Source organism: Oncorhynchus tshawytscha, linkage group LG13, assembly GCF_018296145.1.
Source record: "Oncorhynchus tshawytscha isolate Ot180627B linkage group LG13, Otsh_v2.0, whole genome shotgun sequence".
Taxonomy (NCBI): Eukaryota; Metazoa; Chordata; class Actinopteri; order Salmoniformes; family Salmonidae; genus Oncorhynchus; species Oncorhynchus tshawytscha.
This window is the reverse complement of record NC_056441.1, coordinates 5,127,313-5,150,127: the sequence shown is the minus strand read 5'-3', so window position 1 is coordinate 5,150,127 and position 22,815 is coordinate 5,127,313. Positions and strand designations below refer to the sequence as shown.

The 22,815-nt window shown below is 45.1% G+C and overlaps 1 protein-coding gene across 1 annotated transcript; it reads right to left on the bottom strand.

Annotated features, from left to right (window-relative positions):
• Positions 1–920: 920 nt before the first annotated feature.
• LOC112247786 (sodium-dependent neutral amino acid transporter B(0)AT1) lies at positions 921–22,609 on the bottom strand. The gene is made up of 12 exons (XM_024416611.2): positions 22,024–22,609; positions 19,818–19,958; positions 17,973–18,110; positions 16,565–16,746; positions 16,229–16,339; positions 16,031–16,143; positions 15,732–15,860; positions 14,991–15,147; positions 14,698–14,899; positions 14,285–14,444; positions 7,540–7,702; positions 921–1,345 (listed from the first exon to the last, which is right to left on the bottom strand). The coding sequence occupies exons 1-12, from the start codon at positions 22,223–22,225 to the stop codon at positions 1,157–1,159; spliced, it is 1,887 nt and encodes a 628-aa protein (XP_024272379.1). The 5' UTR covers positions 22,226–22,609; the 3' UTR covers positions 921–1,156.
• Between the last annotated feature and the right edge of the window lie 206 nt (positions 22,610–22,815).

Sequence of the window (22,815 nt, the reverse complement as noted above, 5' to 3'; positions counted from 1 at the left end):
GTTTAAGGGGAAACATTTAAATGTCTTGGAAAGGCCTAGTCAAAGCCCAGACCTCAATCCAACTGAGAATCTGTGGTATGACTTAAAGATTGCGGTACACCAGCAGAACCCAACCAACTTGAAAGAGCTGGATCAGTTTTGCATTGATGGATGGGCAAAAGTCCCTGTGGCTAGATGTGCCAAGCTTATAGAGACATACCCCAAGAGACTTGCAAAAGATGTCTCTACAAAGTATTGACTTTGGGGGGGAGGGGAGGGGGGACAGGGACAGTCCCTGTGTGGTGCATCATGGGAACAATGTTCGCTCAAGTTTTCAGTTTCTTTTGTCTTATTTCTTGTTTGTTTCACAATAAAAAAAGTATTTAGCAACTTAAAAATGGTGTAAATCAAATGAATCAAACCACCAAAATATCCATTTTAATTCCAGGTTGTAAAGGCAACAAAATAGGACAAATGCCAAGGGAGGTGAATACTTTCACGAGCCACTGTATGTTTACATTGCCAAAGCAAGTAAAATGCAGAGCATTCGGAAAGTATTCAGACCCCTTGACTTTTTTCCACATTTTGTTAAGTTACAGCTGTCAGAGTCTATCTAAAAGATAGTGAAGGAGTCGGCGCAGGACACAGATAAGAGTAACAATCACTGATTTACTCAATCCAAAACGTAACAAAATCCCGTTCCAAACGAGGACAAAACAGGACTCAAAATACAACACACCGGAATACACGAAAGACAATCACGCACAAAACAGAGAGGGAAACCAGAGGGTTAATAAGGAACATAATCATGAGATGGGAACCAGGTGTGTAAACAGACAGAACAGAAAGGGAAACCAGAGGGTTAAATAAGGAACGTAATCATGAGATGGGAACCAGGTGTGTAAACAGACAGAACAGAAAGGAAAAATGAAACATGGATTGGTGGCGGCTAGAAAGCCGGTGACGTCGACCGCCGAACGCCGCCCGTACAAGGAGAGGGAACAACTTTGGTGGAAGTCGTGACAGTACCCCACCCCGTTGACACGCGGCTCCAGCAGCGCGCCGACACCGGCCTCGGGGACGAATCCCCCGAGCTGACAAGGTAAAAACAACTTTTCATTGAAATCCAGAACTGAAGGTGAACCTGTCACTTTTAGTCCATCGGTTTTTCTATCATCTATATTTGAGCAGAGACAGAGTTGATGGTGTCTTCTCTGAAGCCGTTGTGTCTCTGGCAGCAGCGGTTGTAGGTGAATTTGAATATGGCGACTCCAGGGACAGCCAGACTGGGAATGCCAGCCAAAATAAATATGATGAAGTAGATCCAGTCGGGATACTGACGGTCTGCCAGAGTAGGGAACTCCTCCTAGAACCAGGGAGATGAAGGAAATCAGGGAACAACAAAATAACTTATTTTATTAAATTAACTTGGTTTATCTTCAATAGTGTTTTCATTTGTTGATAATTGATTCATCTGGGATAATCCAGAACCAAAGTTTTGCGTAATTAGTTTAGATTCTGGATTAAGTTCCGGGTCCATACTGTGTTAAGAGAACCGGAACGAATTCTTCAATACGGGCCATTCTACTGCCATTGTTTGTCTATGGAGATCGCATGGCGGCGGGCTCGATTTTATACACTTGTCAGCAATGGGTGTGGCTGAAATAGACGAATCCACTAATTTGATTGGGTGTCCACATACGGCTATATATCCTGTATAATGTATCACCTTCAAAAAACTGTTGACAACTTTAGATACATTTCCAATCGAGATACTAAAGAGTTGTTGTGGCATAAGAGCAAGAAATGGTTTAAACTTCAACAAGTGAAAGTCTTTACTTAGAATAAGGGAGAAAATACATACAAGTCCATGTCTGCATCCTCTATGGGCCCTGGTCTAGAGTAGTGCACTACTACCCTATAGACCCTGGTCTAAAGTAGTGCACCACTACCCTATAGACCCTGGTCTAAAGTAGTGCACCACTACCCTATAGACCCTGGTCTAAAGTAGTGCACCACTACCCTATAGACCCTGGTCTAAAGTAGTGCACCACTACCCTATAGACCCTGGTCTAAAGTAGTGCACTACTACCCTATAGATCCTGGTCTAGAGTAGTGCACTACTACCCTATAGACCCTGGTCTAAAGTAGTGCACTACTACCCTATAGACCCTGGTCTAAAGTAGTGCACTACTACCCTATAGACCCTGGTCTAAAGTAGTGCACTACTACCCTATAGGTCCTGGTCTAAAGTAGTGCACTACTACCCTATAGACCCTGGTCTAAAGTAGTGCACTACTACCCTATAGACCCTGGTCTAAAGTAGTGCACTACTACCCTATAGACCCTGGTCTAAAGTAGTGCACTACTACCCTATAGACCCTGGTCTAAAGTAGTGCACTACTACCCTATAGGTCCTGGTCTAAAGTAGTGCACTACTACCCTATAGACCCTGGTCTAAAGTAGTGCACTACTACCCTATAGGTCCTGGTCTAAAGTAGTGCACTACTAACCTATAGACCCTGGTCTAAAGTAGTGCACTACTACCCTATAGGTCCTGGTCTAAAGTAGTGCACTACTACCCTATAGAACCTGGTCTAAAGTAGTGCACTACTACCCTATAGACCCTGGTCTAAAGTAGTGCCTTACAACCCTATAGACCCTGGTCTAAAGTAGTGCACTACTACTACCCTATAGACCCTGGTCTAAAGTAGTGCACTACTACCCTATAGACCCTGGTCTAAAGTAGTGCACTACTACCCTATAGACCCTGGTCTAAAGTAGTGCACTACTACCCTATAGACCCTGGTCTAAAGTAGTGCCTTACTACCCTATAGACCCTGGTCTAAAGTAGTGCACTACTACTACCCTATAGACCCTGGTCTAAAGTAGTGCACTACTACCCTATAGACCCTGGTCTAAAGTAGTGCACTACTACCCTATAGACCCTGGTCTAAAGTAGTGCACTACTACCCTATAGACCCTGGTCTAAAGTAGTGCACTACTACTACCCTATAGACCCTGGTCTAAAGTAGTGCACTACTACCCTATAGACCCTGGTCTAAAGTAGTGCACTACTACTACCCTATAGACCCTGGTCTAAAGTAGTGCACTACAGCCCTATAGACCCTGGTCTAAAGTAGTGCACTACTACCCTATAGGTCCTGGTCTAAAGTAGTGCACTACTACCCTATAGACCCTGGTCTAAAGTAGTGCCCTACTACCCTATAGACCCTGGTCTAAAGTAGTGCACTACTACCCTATAGACCCTGGTCTAAAGTAGTGCACTACTACCCTATAGACCCTGGTCTAAAGTAGTGCACTACTACCCTATAGACCCTGGTCTAAAGTAGTGCACTACTACTACCCCATAGACCCTGGTCTAAAGTAGTGCACTACTACCCTATAGACCCTGGTCTAAAGTAGTGCACTACTACTACCCTATAGACCCTGGTCTAAAGTAGTGCACTACTACCCTATAGACCCTGGTCTAAAGTAGTGCACTACTACTACCCTATAGACCCTGGTCTAAAGTAGTGCACTACTACCCTATAGACCCTGGTCTAAAGTAGTGCACTACTACCCTATAGACCCTGGTCTAAAGTAGTGCACTACTACCCTATAGACCCTGGTCTAAAGTAGTGCACTACTACCCTATAGACCCTGGTCTAAAGTAGTGCACTACTACTACCCTATAGACCCTGGTCTAAAGTAGTGCACTACTACCCTATAGACCCTGGTCTAAAGTAGTGCACTACTACCCTATAGACCCTGGTCTAAAGTAGTGCACTACTACCCTATAGACCCTGGTCTAAAGTAGTGCACTACTACTACCCCATAGACCCTGGTCTAAAGTAGTGCACTACTACCCTATAGACCCTGGTCTAAAGTAGTGCACTACTACTACCCTATAGACCCTGGTCTAAAGTAGTGCACTACTACCCTATAGACCCTGGTCTAAAGTAGTGCACTACTACCCTATAGACCCTGGTCTAAAGTAGTGCCCTACTACCCTATAGGTCCTGGTCTGAAGTAGTGCACACTACCCTATAGACCCTGGTCTAAAGTAGTGCCCTACTACCCTACCCTGGTCTAAAGTAGTGCACTACTACCCTAGACCCTGGTCTAAAGTAGTGCACTACTACCCTATAGACCCTGGTCTAAAGTAAGTAGACCCTGGTCTAAAGTAGTGCACTACTACCCTATAGGTCCTGGTCTAAAGTAGTGCACACTACCCTATAGGCCCTGGTCTAAAGTAGTGCACTACTACCCTATAGGTCCTGGTCTAAAGTAGTGCACTACTACCCTATAGACCCTGGTCTAAAGTAGTGCCCTACTACCCTATAGACCCTGGTCTAAAGTAGTGCACTACTACCCTATAGGTCCTGGTCTAAAGTAGTGCACTACTACCCTATAGACCCTGGTCTAAAGTAGTGCCCTACTACCCTATAGACCCTGGTCTAAAGTAGTGCCCTACTACCCTATAGACCCTGGTCTAAAGTAGTGCACTACTACCCTATAGACCCTGGTCTAAAGTAGTGCCCTACTACCCTATAGGTCCTGGTCTAAAGTAGTGCACACTACCCTATGGGCCCTGGTCTAAAGTAGTGCACTACTACCCTATAGGTCCTGGTCTAAAGTAGTGCCCTACTACCCTATAGGTCCTGGTCTAAAGTAGTGCACTACTACCCTATAGGTCCTGGTCTAAAGTAGTGCACACTACCCTATAGACCCTGGTCTAAAGTAGTGCACTACTACCCTATAGACCCTGGTCTAAAGTAGTGCACTACTACCCTATAGACCCTGGTCTAAAGTAGTGCACTACTACCCTATAGACCCTGGTCTAAAGTAGTGCCTTACTACCCTAGATCCTAAAGTAGTGCACTACTACCCTATAGACCCTGGTCTAAAGTAGTGCACTACTACCCTATAGACCCTGGTCTAAAGTAGTGCACTACTACCCTATAGACCCTGGTCTAAAGTAGTGCCCTACTACCCTATAGACCCTGGTCTAAAGTAGTGCCCTACTACTAGACCCTGGTCCTACCCTATAGACCCTGGTCTAAAGTAGTGCCCTACTACCCTATAGACCCTGGTCTAAAGTAGTGCCCTACTACCCTATAGACCCTGGTCTAAAGTAGTGCCCTACTACCCTATAGACCCTGGTCTAAAGTAGTGCCCTACTACCCTATAGGCCCTGGTCTAAAGTAGTGCACTACTACCATATAGACCCTGGTCTAAAGTAGTGCACTACTACCATATAGACCCTGGTCTAAAGTAGTGCACTACTACCCTATAGACCCTGGTCTAAAGTAGTGCACTACTACCCTATAGACCCTGGTCTAAAGTAGTGCACTACTACCCTATAGACCCTGGTCTAAAGTAGTGCACTACTACCCTATAGACCCTGGTCTAAAGTAGTGCCCTACTACCCTATAGACCCTGGTCTAAAGTAGTGCCCTACTACCCTATAGACCCTGGTCTAAAGTAGTGCCCTACTACCCTATAGACCCTGGTCTAAAGTAGTGCACTACTACCCTATAGACCCTGGTCTAAAGTAGTGCACTACTACCCTATGGGCCCTACTACCCTATAGACCCTGGTCTAAAGTAGTGCCCTACTACCCTATAGACCCTGGTCTAAAGTAGTGCCCTACTACCCTATAGACCCTGGTCTAAAGTAGTGCCCTACTACCCTATAGACCCTGGTCTAAAGTAGTGCCCTACTACCCTATAGACCCTGGTCTAAAGTAGTGCCCTACTACCCTATAGACCCTGGTCTAAAGTAGTGCACTACTACCCTATAGACCCTGGTCTAAAGTAGTGCCCTACTACCCTATAGACCCTGGTCTAAAGTAGTGCACTACTACCCTATAGACCCTGGTCTAAAGTAGTGCACTACTACCCTATAGACCCTGGTCTAAAGTAGTGCACTACTACCCTATAGACCCTGGTCTAAAGTAGTGCACTACTACCCTATAGATCCTGGTCTAAAGTAGTGTTCTACTACCCTATAGACCCTGGTCTAAAGTAGTGCCCTACTACCCTATAGACCCTGGTCTGCCCTACTACCCTATAGACCCTGGTCTAAAGTAGTGCCCTACTACCCTATAGACCCTGGTCTAAAGTAGTGCCCTACTACCCTATAGCCCCTGGTCTAAAGTAGTGCACTACTACCCTATAGCCCCTGGTCTAAAGTAGTGCACTACTACCCTATAGCCCCTGGTCTAAAGTAGTGCCCTACTACCCTATAGCCCCTGGTCTAAAGTAGTGCCCTACTACCCTATAGACCCTGGTCTAAAGTAGTGCACTACTACCCTATAGGCCCTGGTCTAAAGTAGTGCCTTACTACCCTATAGGTCCTGGTCTAAAGTAGTGCACTACTACTACCCTATAGGCCCTGGTCTAAAGTAGTGCACTACTACCCTATAGACCCTGGTCTAAAGTAGTGCCCTACTACCCTATAGGCCCTGGTCTAAAGTAGTGCACTACTACCCTATAGCCCCTGGTCTAAAGTAGTGCACTACTACCCTATAGCCCCTGGTCTAAAGTAGTGCCCTACTACCCTATAGCCCCTGGTCTAAAGTAGTGCCCTACTACCCTATAGACCCTGGTCTAAAGTAGTGCACTACTACCCTATAGGCCCTGGTCTAAAGTAGTGCCTTACTACCCTATAGGTCCTGGTCTAAAGTAGTGCACTACTACTACCCTATAGGTCCTGGTCTAAAGTAGTGCAGGTCCTGGTCTACTACCCTATAGACCCTGGTCTAAAGTAGTGCCCTACTACCCTATAGGCCCTGGTCTAAAGTAGTGCACTACTACCCTATAGGTCCTGGTCTAAAGTAGTGCACTACTACCCTATAGGCCCTGGTCTAAAGTAGTGCCCTACTACCCTATAGACCCTGGTCTAAAGTAGTGCACTACTACCCTATAGACCCTGGTCTAAAGTAGTGCACTACTACCCTATAGACCCTGGTCTAAAGTAGTGCACTACTACCCTATAGACCCTGGTCTAAAGTAGTGCACTACTACCCTATAGACCCTGGTCTAAAGTAGTGCACTACTACCCTATAGACCCTGGTCTAAAGTAGTGCACTACTACCCTATAGAACCTGGTCTAAAGTAGTGCACTACTACCCTATAGAACCTGGTCTAAAGTAGTGCACTACTACCCTATAGAACCTGGTCTAAAGTAGTGCACTACTACCCTATAGACCCTGGTCTAAAGTAGTGCCCTACTACCCTATAGACCCTGGTCTAAAGTAGTGTACTACTACCCTATAGACCCTGGTCTAAAGTAGTGCACTACTACCCTATAGACCCTGGTCTAAAGTAGTGCACTACTACCCTATAGACCCTGGTCTAAAGTAGTGCACTACTACCCTATAGACCCTGGCCTAAAGTAGTGCACTACTACCCTATAGGCCCTGGTCTAAAGTAGTGCACTACTACCCTATAGACCCTGGTCTAAAGTAGTGCACTACACAGCGAATATGGTGCCATTTGGGACGCAGAGGGTATCAACAACATTCATGAACTATTTCCTGTCAACAAGGCTTACCGCGTCCTGGTCCCATACGAGGTAGGTCAGCTCTCCGCTGACCTGGGTGACGAAGTAGAAGATGAAAATCACCAGCATGATGACTGGACTGACGAACCTCCAGGTCACCTGCCAGAACAGGTTGGGCTTGTGTCCAATCATGAACTCTATGTCTGCGTTAAACCTGTCGGAGTAGGAGAGTGAATTAACTAGGATTTCGATGTTGAGTGAAAGTTCCCCATGATATCCAATGAAGAGGAATATTTACACTGTGATACATGTTCCCAAGTTTGATGTAACCCAACAGGTCTAATGAAGACCTAAGGTGGACTCAGGTGCGTAACTTTCACTGGGGACATGCCCCCACCCACATCCTGAAATTGCATTTTTGTTCCCCACAGTTTTATAATTGGAATGTGATACAAAACGAGGCTTTAGGATCATGTGGACGCCTCTGAGCGGTCGGGAAGGCTGTTTGGAGTGTTTATCCGACTGGAAAAATATATATATATATATTTATGCCCCCCCTACTTCTAAAGACAAAGTTACACCCCTGGGGTACTTATATAGTCTGGTATGGAACACGTGTCTGGTATGGAACACGTGTCTGGTATGGAACACGTGTCTGGTATGGAACACGTGTCTAGTATGCAACACGTGTCAAGTATGCAACACGTGTCTAGTATGCAACACGTGTCTAGTATGCAACACGTGTCTCGTATAGGTCTCATCTCATATAGAACACGTGTCTAGTATGCAACACGTGTCTAGTATGCAACACGTGTCTAGTATGCAACACGTGTCTCGTATAGGTCTCATCTCATATAGAACACGTGTCTAGTATGCAACACGTGTCTAGTATGCAACACGTGTCTAGTATGCAACACGTGTCTAGTATGCAACACGTGTCTCGTATAGGTCTCATCTCATATAGAACACGTGTCTAGTATGCAACACGTGTCTAGTATGCAACACGTGTCTAGTATGAACACGTGTCTAGTATGAACATATGTCTAGTATGAACACGTGTCTAGTATGAACATATGTCTAGTATGAACATGTGTCTAGTATGAACACTTGTCTAGTATGAACACGTGTCTAGTATGAACACGTGTCTAGTATGAACACGTGTCTAGTATGGACACGTAGAGAAATGCTTATTGAAATTCTCAATTATAGTGGATTTATCAGTGGTGACAGTGTTTCCTAGCCTCAGAGCAGTGGGCAGCTGGGAGGAGGTGCTCTTATTTTACAGACTTTTTTGAGTTTGTACTACAGGATGCAAATTTCTGTTTGAAAAAGCTAGCCTTAGCTTTCCTAACTGCCTGTGTATATTTGTTCCTAACTTCCCTGAAAAGTTGCATATCACAGGGGCTGTTCGATGCTAATGCAGAACGCCACAGGATGTTTTTGTGCTGGTCAAGGGCAGACAGGTCTGGAGTGAACCAAGGGCTATATCTATTCCTAGTTCTACATTTTTTGAACGGGGCATGCTTATTTAAGGTGGCGAGGAAGGCACTTTTAAAGAATAACCAGGCATCCTCTACTGACGGGATGAGGTCAATTTCCTTCCAGGATACCCCGGCCAGGTCGACTAGAAAGGCCTGCTCGATGAAGTGTTTCAGGGAGCGTTTGACAGTGATGAGTGGAGGTCGTTTGACCACTGACCCATTACGGATGCAGACAATGAGGCAGTGATCGCTGAGATCTTGATTGAAAACAGCAGAGGTGTATTTGGAGGGCGAATTAGTTAGGATGACATCTATGAGGGTTCCCGTGCTTACTGATTTGGGGTTGTACCTGGTAGGTTCATTTGATAATTTGTGTGAGATTGAGGCCATCAAGCTTGGATTGTAGGATGGCCGGGGTGTTAAGCACGTCCCAGTTTAGGTCACCTAGTAGCACGAGCTCAGAAGATAGATGGGGGGCAATCAATTCACACATGGTATCGAGGGCACAGCTGGGGGCAGAGGGTGGTCTATAGCAGGCGGCAACGGTGGGAGACTTGTTTCTGGAAAGGTGAATTTTTATAAGTAGAAGATCGAATTGTTTGGGTACAGACTTAGATAGCCTGCAGAGTTCTATATTACTATCTTTGCAGTAGATTGCAACACGGCCCCCTTTGGCAGTTCTATCTTGGAAAATGTTATAGTTAGTGATGGAGATTTCAGGGTTTTCGGTGGTTTTCCTAAGCCAGGTTTCAGACACGGCTAACACATCTGGGTTGGCAGAGTGTGCTAAAGCAGTGAATAAAACAAACTTAGGGAGGAGGCTTCTAATGTTAATATGCATGAAACCAAGGCTTTTACGGTTACAGAAGTCAACAAATGAGAGAGCCTGGGAATAGGAGTGGAACTGGGGCTACAGGGCCTGGATTCCCCTCTACATCACCAGAGGAACAGAGGAGAAGTAGGATAAGGGTACGGCTAAAGACTATACGAACTGACCGTCTAGCACATTCAGAACAGAGAGAACAGACTTCCGGCGCCGACAGAGAACAGACTTCCGGCGCCGACAGAGATGGCCGCCTCGCTTCGCGTTCCTAGGAAACTATGCAGTTTTTTGTTTTTTTACGTGTTATTTCTTACACTAGTACCCCAGGTCATCTTAGGTTTCATTACATACAGCCGAGAAGAACTACTGAATATAAGATCAGCGTCAACTCACCATCAGTACGACCAAGAATATGTTTTTCGCGATGCGGATCCTGTGTTCTGCCTTACAACCAGTGTAATGGAGTGGATCACATGCAGCGACAAAAAAAAAACGACTCAGAAAAAGAGGGAAACGAAGCGGTCTTCTGGTCAGACTCCGGAGACGGGCACACCGTGCACCACTCCCTAGCATTCTTCTTGCCAATGTCCAGTCTCTTGACAACAAGGTTGATGAAATCCGAGCAAGAGTAGCATTCCAGAGGGACATCAGAGACTGTAACGTTCTCTGCTTCACGGAAACATGGCTCACTGGAGAGACGCAATCCGAGCGGTGCAGCCAGCGGGTTTCTCCACGCATCGCGCCGACAGAAACAAACATCTTTCTGGTAAGAAGACGGGCGGGGGCGTATGCCTTATGGCCAACGTGACATGGTGTGATGAAAGAAACATACAGGAACTCAAATCCTTCTGTTCACCTGATTTAGAATTCCTCACAATCAAATGTAGACCGCATTATCTACCAAGAGAATTCTCTTCGATTATAATCACAGCCGTATATATCCCCCCAAGCAGACACATCGATGGCTCTGAACAAACTTTATTTAACTCTCTGCAAACTGGAAACGATTTATCCGGAGGCTGCATTCATTGTAGCTGGGGATTTTAACAAGGCTAATCTGAAAACAAGACTCCCTAAATTTTATCAGCACATCGATTGCGCAACCAGGGGTGGAAAGACCCTGGATCATTGTTACTCTGACTTCCGCGACGCATATAAGGCCCTGCCCCGCCCCCCTTTCGGAAAAGCTGACCACGACTCCATTTTGTTGATCCCTGCCTACAGACAGAAACTAAAACAAGAAGCTCCCACGTTGAGGTCTGTCCAACGCTGGTCTGACCAAGCTGACTCCACACTCCAAGACTGCTTCCATCACGTGGACTGGGAGATGTTTCGTATTGCGTCAGACAACAACATTGACGAATACGCTGATACGGTGTGCGAGTTCATTAGAACGTGCGTTGAAGATGTCGTTCCCATAGCAACGATTAAAACATTCCCTAACCAGAAACCGTGGATTGATGGCAGCATTCGTGTGAAACTGAAGGCACGATCCACTGCTTTTAATCAGGGCAAGGTGTCTGGTAACATGACTGAATACAAACAGTGCAGCTATTCCCTCCGCAAGGCTATCAAACAAGCTAAGCGCCAGTACAGAGACAAAGTAGAATCCCAATTCAACGGCTCAGACACAAGAGGCATGTGGCAGGGTCTACAGTCAATCACGGACTACAGGAAGAAACCCAGCCCAGTCACGGACCAGGATGTCTTGCTCCCAGGCAGACTAAATAACTTTTTGCCCGCTTTGAGGACAATACAGTGCCACTGACACGGCCTGCAACGGAAACATGCGGTCTCTCCTTCACTGCAGCCGAAGTGAGTAAGACATTTAAACGTGTTAACCCTCGCAAGGCTGCAGGCCCAGACGGCATCCCCAGCCACGCCCACAGAGCATGCGCAGACCAGCTGGCCGGTGTGTTTACGGACATATTCAATCAATCCCTATACCAGTCTGCTGTTCCCACATGCTTCAAGAGGGCCACCATTGTTCCTGTTCCCAAGAAAGCTAAGGTAACTGAGCTAAACGGCTACCGCCCCGTAGCACTCACATCCGTCATCATGAAGTGCTTTGAGAGACTAGTCAAGGACCATATCACCTCCACCCTACCTGACACCCTTGACCCACTCCAATTTGCTTACCGCCCAAATAGGTCCACAGACGATGCAATCTCAACCACACTGCACACTGCCCTAACCCATCTGGACAAGAGGAATACCTATGTGAGAATGCTGTTCATCGACTACAGCTCGGCATTCAACACCATAGTACCCTCCAAGCTCGTCATCAAGCTCGAGACCCTGGGTCTCGACCCCGCCCTGTGCAACTGGGTACTGGACTTCCTGACGGGCCGCCCCCAGGTGGTGAGGGTAGGCAACAACATCTCCTCCCCGCTGATCCTCAACACTGGGGCCCCACAAGGGTGCGTTCTGAGCCCTCTCCTGTACTCCCTGTTCACCCACGACTGCGTGGCCATGCACGCCTCCAACTCAATCATCAAGTTTGCGGACGACACAACAGTGGTAGGCTTGATTACCAACAACGACGAGACGGCCTACAGGGAGGAGGTGAGGGCCCTCGGAGTGTGGTGTCAGGAAAATAACCTCACACTCAACGTCAACAAAACTAAGGAGATGATTGTGGACTTCAGGAAACAGCATCACCGGGGGCAAACTACCTGCCCTCCAGGACACCTACACCACCCGATGCTACAGGAAGGCCATAAAGATCATCAAGGACATCAACCACCCGAGCCACTGCCTGTTCACCCCGCTGTCATCCAGAAGGCGAGGTCAGTACAGGTGCATCAAAGCTGGGACCGAGAGACTGAAAAACAGCTTCTATCTCAAGGCCATCAGACTGTTAAACAGCCACCACTAACATTGAGTGGCTACTGCCAACACACTGTCAATGACACTGACTCTACTCCAGCCACTTTAATCATGGGAATTGATGGGAAATGATGTAAATATATCACTAGCCACTTTAAACAATGCTACCTTATATAATGTTACTTACCCTACATTGTTCATCTCATATGCATACGTTGATACTGTACTCTATATCATCGACTGCATCCTTATGTAATACATGTATCACTAGCCACTTTAACTATGCCACTTTGTTTACATCTCATATGTATATACTGTACTCGATACCATCTACTGTATCTTGCCTATGCTGCTCTGTACCATCACTCATTCATATATCCTTATGTACATATTCTTTATCCCCTTACACTGTGTATAAGACAGTAGTATTTCGAGCATTTCGCTACACTCGCATTAACATCTGCTAACCATGTGTATGTGACAAATAAAATTTGATTTGATTTGATTTGATTTAGTTTTGGAATTGTTAGTTAGATTACTTGTTGGTTATTACTGCATTGTCGGAACTAGAAGCACAAGCATTTCGCTACACTCGCATTAACATCTGCTAACCATGTGTAGGTGACAAATAAAATTTGATTTGATTTGATTTGAAGGAGCAGGATTCTGGGCACGATAGCATAGATTCAAGGCATAGTGTACAGACAAAGGTAAGGTAGGATGTGAGTACATTGGAGGTAAACATAGGCATTGAGTAATGAAGAGAGAGATATAGTCTCTAGAGACTTTTAAACCAGGTGATGTCATCACATATGTAGGAGGTGGAACAACATGGTTGGTTAAGGCATATTGAGCAGGGCTAGAGGCTCTACAGTGAAATAAGACAGTAAAATAAACCCACTACAATAAGACAGTAGTGGGTCCAGTGAGTGGTTGGGCTGACTGGGGACAAGGCGATTCAGACAGTTAGCAGGCCGATGCTGACACGCTAACAGTTAGTAGGCCGGGGCTAAACAAGCTAGCAGTTAGCAGACCAGGGCTAGCAAGTTAGCCTTTGGGGGACGTCGCGATGGGGGTAAGTCTGTTTTTGCCTCTTCGTGCGGTGACGTCGATAGACCAGTCGTGGAATTAGTAGGGTTCCAAGTAGCTCTAGGTAGCTAGCAGGCCTAGCAGGTTAGCAGGATGGGCCTTCAGCGGGCGTCGCGCCTGAGGGGCCTGTTGGAATCCTCGGGCAGATTATGTCGGTATTCCAGTCATAGAGGATTGGTGGGGTTCCGTGCCCCGTACCGGCAGTAGAAGGGGTCCGGATATTGTAGCCCAGGAGTGAGCCGGGAGATGGGTCTAGCATGGGCTAGCCCCAGGCTAGTTGGTGCTAGCTCCGGGACGAAAACGTTAGCCAGGAGTAGTCAACCCGGGTTGCGGTTAGCTAGCTATGATGATCCAGATGAAAAGGTTCAGAGTTTGTGGTAGGAATTTGGGGATATGGAGAGTAAAATAAGTCCGGTATGCTCTATAGCAAAAATATTATGAATAACCCTTGAATGAGTAGGTGTGTCCAAACGTTTGACATCTACTGTACATCTCCACATAGCTTTGACAATTAGGTATTTTCTATTCTATTCAGTTCTATTTTATTTCGTGGTGTTTCAGTATCTGGACTCACCTGTCTATCCCGTAGATGTAAACAACAGACACCATTTCACAGAAGGCGATGACTAGGAGAGGGATGGAGCCGGCAAAGCTGTCGAACAGAGCCAGCCAGTAGTTACCAGACCGCTGGGTGAATATGAGAGCGACCGTGAAGCAAACAGTACAAGTGATGCCTGAAAGAAGACGAAACAAAGACAGTTGTTAAACGTCGACAAACCAAGGTTCTTTCATTGGTGCTCAACCTCATTGGATGTTCAGAGGGATACTCCCTTAAAGGTGCGTGCGCAGAGAGGTTAAAGGTCAACAACAAGTTTGTGATCTCAATCCCTGAACAACTGGGATGTTGGAGACAATGCCTTGGGTTTGAAGACATTTTGATTTAGTCCAGTTCAGAAGAAGAAATCCCAGCTTCTGTGTGTCACTAACCTGTTAAGACTTCTTTGGGCCACTTGGGGAAGATGTTGAGATCCTGAAGGGGCACCACGACCCCCTCTATGTTCCCAAACATGGTGGACAGTCCCAGACAGAAGAGCATGATGAAGAACAGGATGGACCAGAGAGGAGAGACAGGCATCTTGGTGATGGCTTCTGTGAACACGATGAAGGCCAGACCAGTTCCCTCCACACCCTACAGGGAACACAGTATGGACATAAGAAAGTTCTGGTGTCCCTTAGAGTAAACGATGTGTCTTGGATTGGACATTGTGTAATTTCACTACCTGACTGAGAAACTGCTGTAGATCACAGGTCTTCAGGTTTAATCCTTGGATGATGTCTGGCGATGTGCTGTTGTAATGTTGAAGTACTTCCTCATAGTTGTTCACAGTGAAGAAGTGCTCAGGGAGATCAAATGCATTCAGCAGGGCCATGATGTTACTAGGAAGAGAACACATTCAGCAGGGCCATGATGTCACAAGGAAGAGAACACATTCAGCAGGGCCATGATGTCACAAGGAAGAGAACACATTCAGCAGGGCCATGATGTCACAAGGAAGAGAACACATTCAGCAGGGCCATGATGTCACAAGGAAGAGAACACATTCAGCAGGGCCATGATGTCACAAGGAAGAGAACACATTCAGCAGGGCCATGATGTCACAAGGAAGAGAACACATTCAGCAGGGCCATGATGTCACAAGGAAGAGAACACATTCAGCAGGGCCATGATGTCACAAGGAAGAGAACACATTCAGCAGGGCCATGATGTCACAAGGAAGAGAACACATTCAGCAGGGCCATGATGTCACAAGGAAGAGAACACATTCAGCAGGGCCATGATGTCACAAGGAAGAGAACATATAGAAGTAAATACCAAACTCATTAGATTATCTTCCTGTAATCCCTATTTATTAAATCCAATTTTGACATATGCTTGACAGTGTTGTCAACACATATGACTTCAATCTACATTGAATTTGATTGAAAATATGGATTCAACCAAGAAGGAACTAGGAATTTACCCATCCGAGCAGTCGTCAAACTTCTCGGTGGCTCTGAAGCCTATGATGGAGTAGATGACGGTAGCAGAGTAGACGGAGGTGGCTCCGTTGATGATGGAGATGATGACAGCATCCTGTTCACAGTTGTTGCTGGAGAAACAGACAATGGAAGAAAATGCCTGAAATTATTTGAAGAGATTAAAAGACAAGATCCTTGGGAATAATGTCTATGAGCATCTGTGATTTACTCTCTGCACGGATGAGGATTCAGTCGCAATAAAAGTGTTTTTTTTAAAACGTTTTAATAAGGAGTTGCTTACTGTACAGAGTTGTAGCTGGAGAATGAGATGAGACCTCCGAAGGCCAAGGAGAAAGAGTAGAACACCTGTGCCCCTGCATCCAGCCAGGTAGACGGGTTCATCAACTCATTCACCTGGAGAAATAGAAAACAGTTAGAAATCAGCCTTTGTGTTGATTTTAGTGTCACGACAACGTTAGCCCATACAGTTAATGCTTACGTCTGGTGTGAAGAGGAACTTGACTCCATCCAGAGAACCTTTGAGAGTCAGTCCTCTGATCAGGAAGATGGTGAGCACCACGTAGGGCAGAGTGGATGTTATGTACACAGCCTGACGAGAAGGAGAGAGAGATTCTAAAACTGTTACACAAACTGAATCCAGAACCACTTATGAAATGAGACAGAGAGAGAAAGAGACAGAGAGAAAGAGACAGAGAGAGATACAGAGAAACATCAGCAATAAGACAACTGGCAACCATTCCCAAGGCAAGCCATTATTTTTTACTGAAATTTGACCTCCCTCATAAACAGGGAGAGAGTGAATCTGAGCTGGTACCTTGCCAGTAGTCTCAATCCCCCTGATACAGCAGACATAGAGTAAGGTCCAGGCAGACACCAGGGCTAGCACCATCCACCACTGAAGGCCTCCAGATAAATCTATGGCCGTAGAAGTGTTCAGTGTCTCTCTGTACCAGAAGTAATCCACTGAGGAGCTCCGTGCGCATTCTGACACCAGACCTGCAAGGGGGTCGATATTCAAACTGTTTCTGTCTGGATCTAAGAATGATAACAGCTAAGATGAAAATGAGATAGAAGTTGGGTCGGTCTGAATTCTCAATTTTTGTCTAGCTAGCGATCTTACTGCCAATGTATTCAGCATGATTCAGCATGATTCAGCATGATTCAGCAGGATTCAGCATGATTCAGCAGGATTCAGCAGGATTCAGCAGGATTCAGCATGATTCAGCATGATTCAGCAGGATTCAGCATGATTCAGCATGATTCAGCAGGATTCAGCAGGATTCAGCAGGATTCAGCATGATTCAGCATGATTCAGCAGGATTCAGCATGATTCAGCAGGATTCAGCAGGATTCAGCATGATTCAGCATGATTCAGCAGGATTCAGCATGATTCAGCATGATTCAGCAGGATTCAGCATGATTCAGCAGGATTCAGCATAGACGAGACGAGTCAAAAACACCTCAAAACAACATGGTATTAATAACAGCTACCTACGATCCTCAAGGCAGCTTCTTGTCATTGTTGCTAGCTTAGTTATACGTAGCTATATGTATCATATATATATATATATCATATATATATATATTCATTTGCTAGTTGCTAGCTATCTGACCATCAAATAATAACACACAGACATCTTCCCCGTGTGTGCATCGTTTTCGTGACGACGTCAGTTAACCCGTGAGCTGATCCTGCTTGCTATCAAGCTGTTATTAGGCTAGCTAGCTAAGTTTAGATATATTTTTTGGGGTCCAGGTTTTGATGATACTGTAGTGAATTCACGGGGGGGGGTTCGCCCTGACCGGGACTCTGTCAAGCCAACACCTCAAAAACCTTTACGCCAAGACGTCTGAACATCATAACCGAGGTAGCTGGGTAATCGAGGTAGCTAGGTAACCGTGGTAGCTGGGTAACTGAGGTAGCTGGGTAACCGAGGTAGCTGGGTAACTGAGGTAGCTAGGTAACCGAGGCAGCTAGGTAACCGAGGTAGCTGGGTAACCGAGGTAGCTGGGTAACCGAGGTAGCTGGGTAACTGAGGTAGCTAGGTAACCGAGGTAGCTGAGTAACCAAGGTAGATGGGTAACCGAGGTAGCTAGGTAACCGAGGTAGCTGGGTAACCGAGGTAGCTGGGTAACCGAGGTAGCTAGGTAACCGAGGTAGCTACGTATTGAGTTAAGGTCGCTACCAATACCAACTGTTACTCACGAAGGAAATTCTGTACCTGTCTTGTTTGCATTGAGGGGACACTGACTCCAAGGCAAGGGGTCCTGGAAGGAGTTGAAGAGGTACCACATGATCCAGGCCATGATGGTGTTGTAGTACATCCCAACCAGGAATGATACCAACATGGAGGCAATACCTGTTTCACAACAAATGTTATTTACGTTCCCTGTACATTCCAGTGAATTATAAGCATATTAAAGTGTATTCAAGTATGCTATGTCTAAGTATATACAGTATACAGAGTATCAGTCAAAAGTTTGGACACACCGACTCATTCAAGGGTTTTTCTTTATTAAAACAAAAAACTGTTTTCTACATTGTAGAATAATAGTGAATACATCAAAACTATGGAATAACACATATGGAATCATGTAGTAACCAAAAAAGTGTAAAACAAATCAAAATATATTTGAGATTTTTCAATGTAGCCACCCTTTGCCTTGATGACAGCTTTGCACACTCTTGGCATTCTCTCAACCAGCTTCATGAGGAATGCTTTTCCAAAACTATGGAAAGTGTTCCCACATATGCAGAACACTTGTTGGCTGCTTTTCCTTCACTCTGCGGTTCAACTCATCCCAAACCATCTCAATTGGGTTGAGGTCGGGTGATTGTGGAGGCCAGATAATCTGATGCAGCACTCCATCACTCTCCTTCTTGATCAAACAACTCTTAAGGAGCCTGGAGGTGTGTTTTGGGTCATTGTTAAAAAATGAATGATAGTTCCACTATGCGCAAACCAGATGGGATGGCATATCGCTGCAGAATGCTTTGGTAGCCATGCTGGTTAAGTGCGCCTTGAATTCTAAATAAATCACAGACAGTGTCACCAGCAAAGCACCTCCACACCATCACACCTCCTCCTCCATGCTTCACGGTGGGAACCACACATGCGGAGATCATCCTTTCACCTACTCTGCGTCTCACAAAGACACGGCGGTTCGAACCAAAACTCTCAAATTTGGACTCATCAGACCAAAGGACAGATTTCCACCGGTCTAATGTCCATTGCTCGTGTTTCTTGGCCCAAGCAAGTCTCTTCTTGTTATTGGTGCCCTTTAATAGTGGTTTCTTTGCAGCAATTATGGCGATCCTCGAGAAAGCCAGTTTCATCATAGGACTTCATGGTTTTTGTGACTGCACTTGAAGAAACTTTCAAATTTCTTGGAACTTTCCGCATAGACTGACCTTTATGTCCTAAAGTAATGATGGACTGTCATTTCTCTTTGCTTATTTGAGCTGTTCTTGCCATAATATGGACTTGGTCTTTTACCATATAGGGCTATCTTCTGTATACCACACCTACCTTTTCACCACACAACTGATTGGCTCAAAGCATTAAGAAGGAAAGAAATTATACAAATGAAATTCTACAACTTTGCACAGCTGTTAATTGAAATGCATTCCAGGTGACTACCTCATTCAGCTGGTTGAGAGAATGCCAAGAGTGTGCAAAGTTGTCATCAAGGCGAAGGGTGGCTACTTTGAAGATTCTCAAATAAACTTTGATTTGATTTGAAATGTAAAATATATGTTGATTTGTTTATCACTTTTTTGGTTACTACATGATTCCATATGTGTTATTTCATAGTTTGGATAGCTTCACTATTAGTCTACAATATAGAAAACAGTACAAATAGAGCAAAACTCTTGAATGAGTAGCTGTTTCCAAACTTTTGACTGCTACTGTATGTTTAAGTATGCTATACATAATACATAATATTGTAAAACATAAAAACTTATAGCTACTTATAACCATATTCCTGAAGCCACAAGGGTTTTGTCAGACATGATCACAGGAATTTCACACAGATACCGTAATCAGGAATGGACTGTCACCCACCAATGCCAGTGAGGTAAGGGTTGACAGAGCCCCACACCCCAACACTGCCGCTCCTGAGGCGCTGTCCGATGGCAAACTCCAGGTGCAGCAGTGGAATCCCCTCCAGAACCAGCAGGATCAGGAACGGGATCATAAACGCTCCTGGGAACACAAGATCAGGAATGGGATCATAAAACGCTCCTGGGAACACAGGATCAGGAATGGGATCATAAACGCTCCTGGGAACACAGGATCAGGAATGGGATCATAAACGCTCCTGGGAACAAAAGATCGGGAATGGGATCATAAACGCTCCTGGGAACAAAAGATCAGGAATGGGATCATAAACGCTCCTGGGAACACAGGATCAGGAATGGGATCATAAACGCTCCTGGGAACACAAGATCGGGAATGGGATCATAAACGCTCCTGGGAACACAGGATCAGGAATGGGATCATAAACGCTCCTGGGAACACAGGATCAGGAATGGGATCATAAACGCTCCTGGGAACACAAGATCGGGAATGGGATCATAAACGCTCTTGGGAACTCAAGATTGGAATTGGAATCTCTTGTTGGTTGTTTTAATCAGTTGACAAATCAACAATAGTCTACTGAACACATTTCCAATATTGCAACAGTAGCAGGTGTATTATTGTATTGTGTTATAAAAGTTGAAGATTTTCAGATAATACCATTTTAAATGAACTCTCCAGTGAAAAATCCCTCTTTTAAAAGTTCTCATATATCTTATTTTTACCTTTATTTAACTAGGCAAGTCAGTTAAGAACAAATTATTATTTTCAATGACGGCCTAGGAACAGTGGGTTAACTGCCTGTTCAGGGGCAGAATGACAGATTTATACCTTGTCAGCTTGGGGGTTCGAACTTGCAACCTTCTGGTTACAACTCTAACACTCTAACCACTAGGCTACCCTGCTGCCCCAGTTACTTTAGAGGCTGCGAATTTTTGTTGCTTTTTGTTAAAAATCGCGCAACATTTCAGCGCCCTGCTACTCATTCCAGGAATATAGTATATGCATATGATTAGTATGTGTGGATAGAAAACACTCAGACGTTTCTAAAACTGTTTAAATCACGGCTGTGACTATAACAGAACGTCTGTTTCATCGAAAAGCGCAGGAAAATCTGATCACTGGAGATGGAAAAAAATATCCATGCGCCACTTCCATGAATTGTTAAAGGTGAACCGTATTAAATGAGGCCGAGCTTGCAGTACCTACAGCTTCCACAGGATGTATAGAGTCTTCTCATTTGATTCTGATTTGATTCTTGGTAGATCCGACCAAAGGGAACCGATTCCCTCCGACCACCAACTTGAGGCATTGTCTCTGTGTTTTTCCGGACATTTTTTCCACACGACCAACTATCGAATTTACATCGCCTCCTGATGATTTTTATAGCTTATTAACGTGTAGTAATACCTAAAGTTGCATTAGAAAGGTATTTCGAAGTGTTTTGTGAAAGTTTATCGTCGACTTTTTAACTTTTAAAAAATGACGTTACGTTATGAAACGCTATTTTTTTCCGTTTATCACACAGTCTTCATAGATCGATATCTAGGCTATATATGGACCGATTTAATCCAAAAAAAGACCCAGTATTGATTATGGGACATCAAGGAGTGCCAAGAAAGAAGATGGTCAAAGGTAATGAATGTTTTATATTTTATTGTGCGGTTTGTGTAGCGCCGACTACGCTAATTATTTTTGTTTACATCCTCTACGGGTCTTTTGGGGTGTTACATGCTATCAGATAATAGCTTCTCATGCTTTCGCCGAAAAGCATTTTACAAATCTGACTCGGTGGCTAGATTCACAACGAGTGTAGCTTTAATTCAATACCTTGCATGTGTGTTTTAATGAAAGTTTGAATTTTATCGAAAAACGATCAGTGACGCTCTAAAATATCAGCTGATTTGATCCCCCCGAGGGAACATCCTCCCTAAGAAGTTTTAAAGTGTTATTACCCAAATAATGTTGTTGACTCGTCCTACGTTTGACATTTTAGTTATTTAGTAGACGCTCTCATCCAGAGCAACTGGGTTTAAGTGCCTTGCTCAATGTAATGTTTTGCAATCTCACTGTAGTTTGTAGTTTTCCCTATTTAATTTCTACTGTGAAAAAATACGTATCTCAAAATCCTTTTCATTAATTTACAAAAATGTTGCATACAATCAAACCCACTCCCCTCTTTCTCCCCTACCTCCTCCATGGCTCTGACACAGGTAAGGGAACCTCCACACGTTCCCCAGCCCCACACAGAAGCCCACACAGGTCAGCATGTACTGGGTCTTGTTGTCCCATTTGGGCCTGTCCCCAGCCTCCTCTTTCTCCATCCTCTCCAGCTCCTTATGAGACGGGATACGGTCATCCAGACCTGGGTTGGGCAGCTTGGGGAATCTCATGGCAACCGGCTGGATAGTGAAGTCTTCCTTACCCAATGAAGGTACAGTTCTCTGTCTCTCTCTCTAGTTCTCCGTCTCTCTCTCTAGTTCTCTTTCTCTCTCTCTCTCTAGTTCTCTTTCTCTCTCTCTCTTGTTCTCCGTCTCTCTCTCTAGTTCTCTTTCTCTTTCAGCTGCTGGCTTTTTTGTTCACCCAGAAAGGGTCTCAGGATGGTTGTAAACAACAAAAGGAACTGAATGGCCTCTCTACTGTCAGCTGGTTGACTGCCGAGTGTATCTAGACTCTCTACTGTCAGCTGGTTGACTGCCGAGTGTATCTAGCCTCTCTACTGTCAGCTGGTTGACTGTTGCGTGCGTCCTGCCTACCTTGTGTGGCCTTTACCCTTTAAATGTCTTATTTCAAGGGGGACTGTCACAGCAATTCTGCTGAACTTTGGTTTCACAGTGGCTTCAGTTATCTGAGGATTGATCTGAGCCAGTGAGATATTATACACATCGTCAGCAGGTTGTGTCGGCTAAAAGATCAGCCATCTTTATAATGGTTAAAACATCATGGGAAGAGCAGTCACGTAATTGGCATTGTTTTTCAGACG

What these genes read in the sequence shown, in the direction of transcription:
- LOC112247786 (XM_024416611.2), bottom strand. Translation starts at nt 22,225, where the DNA reads ATGAGATTCCCCAAGCTGCCCAACCCAGGTCTGGATGACCGTATCCCG. An exon ending in TCCAGCTACAACTCTGTACA is followed by an intron (nt 15,861 to 16,030) that starts GTAAGCAACTCC and finishes CTGTTTCTCCAG; the next exon opens with CAACAACTGTGAACAGGATG. An exon ending in TACATCTACGGGATAGACAG is followed by an intron (nt 7,703 to 14,284) that starts GTGAGTCCAGAT and finishes CTACTCCGACAG; the next exon opens with GTTTAACGCAGACATAGAGT.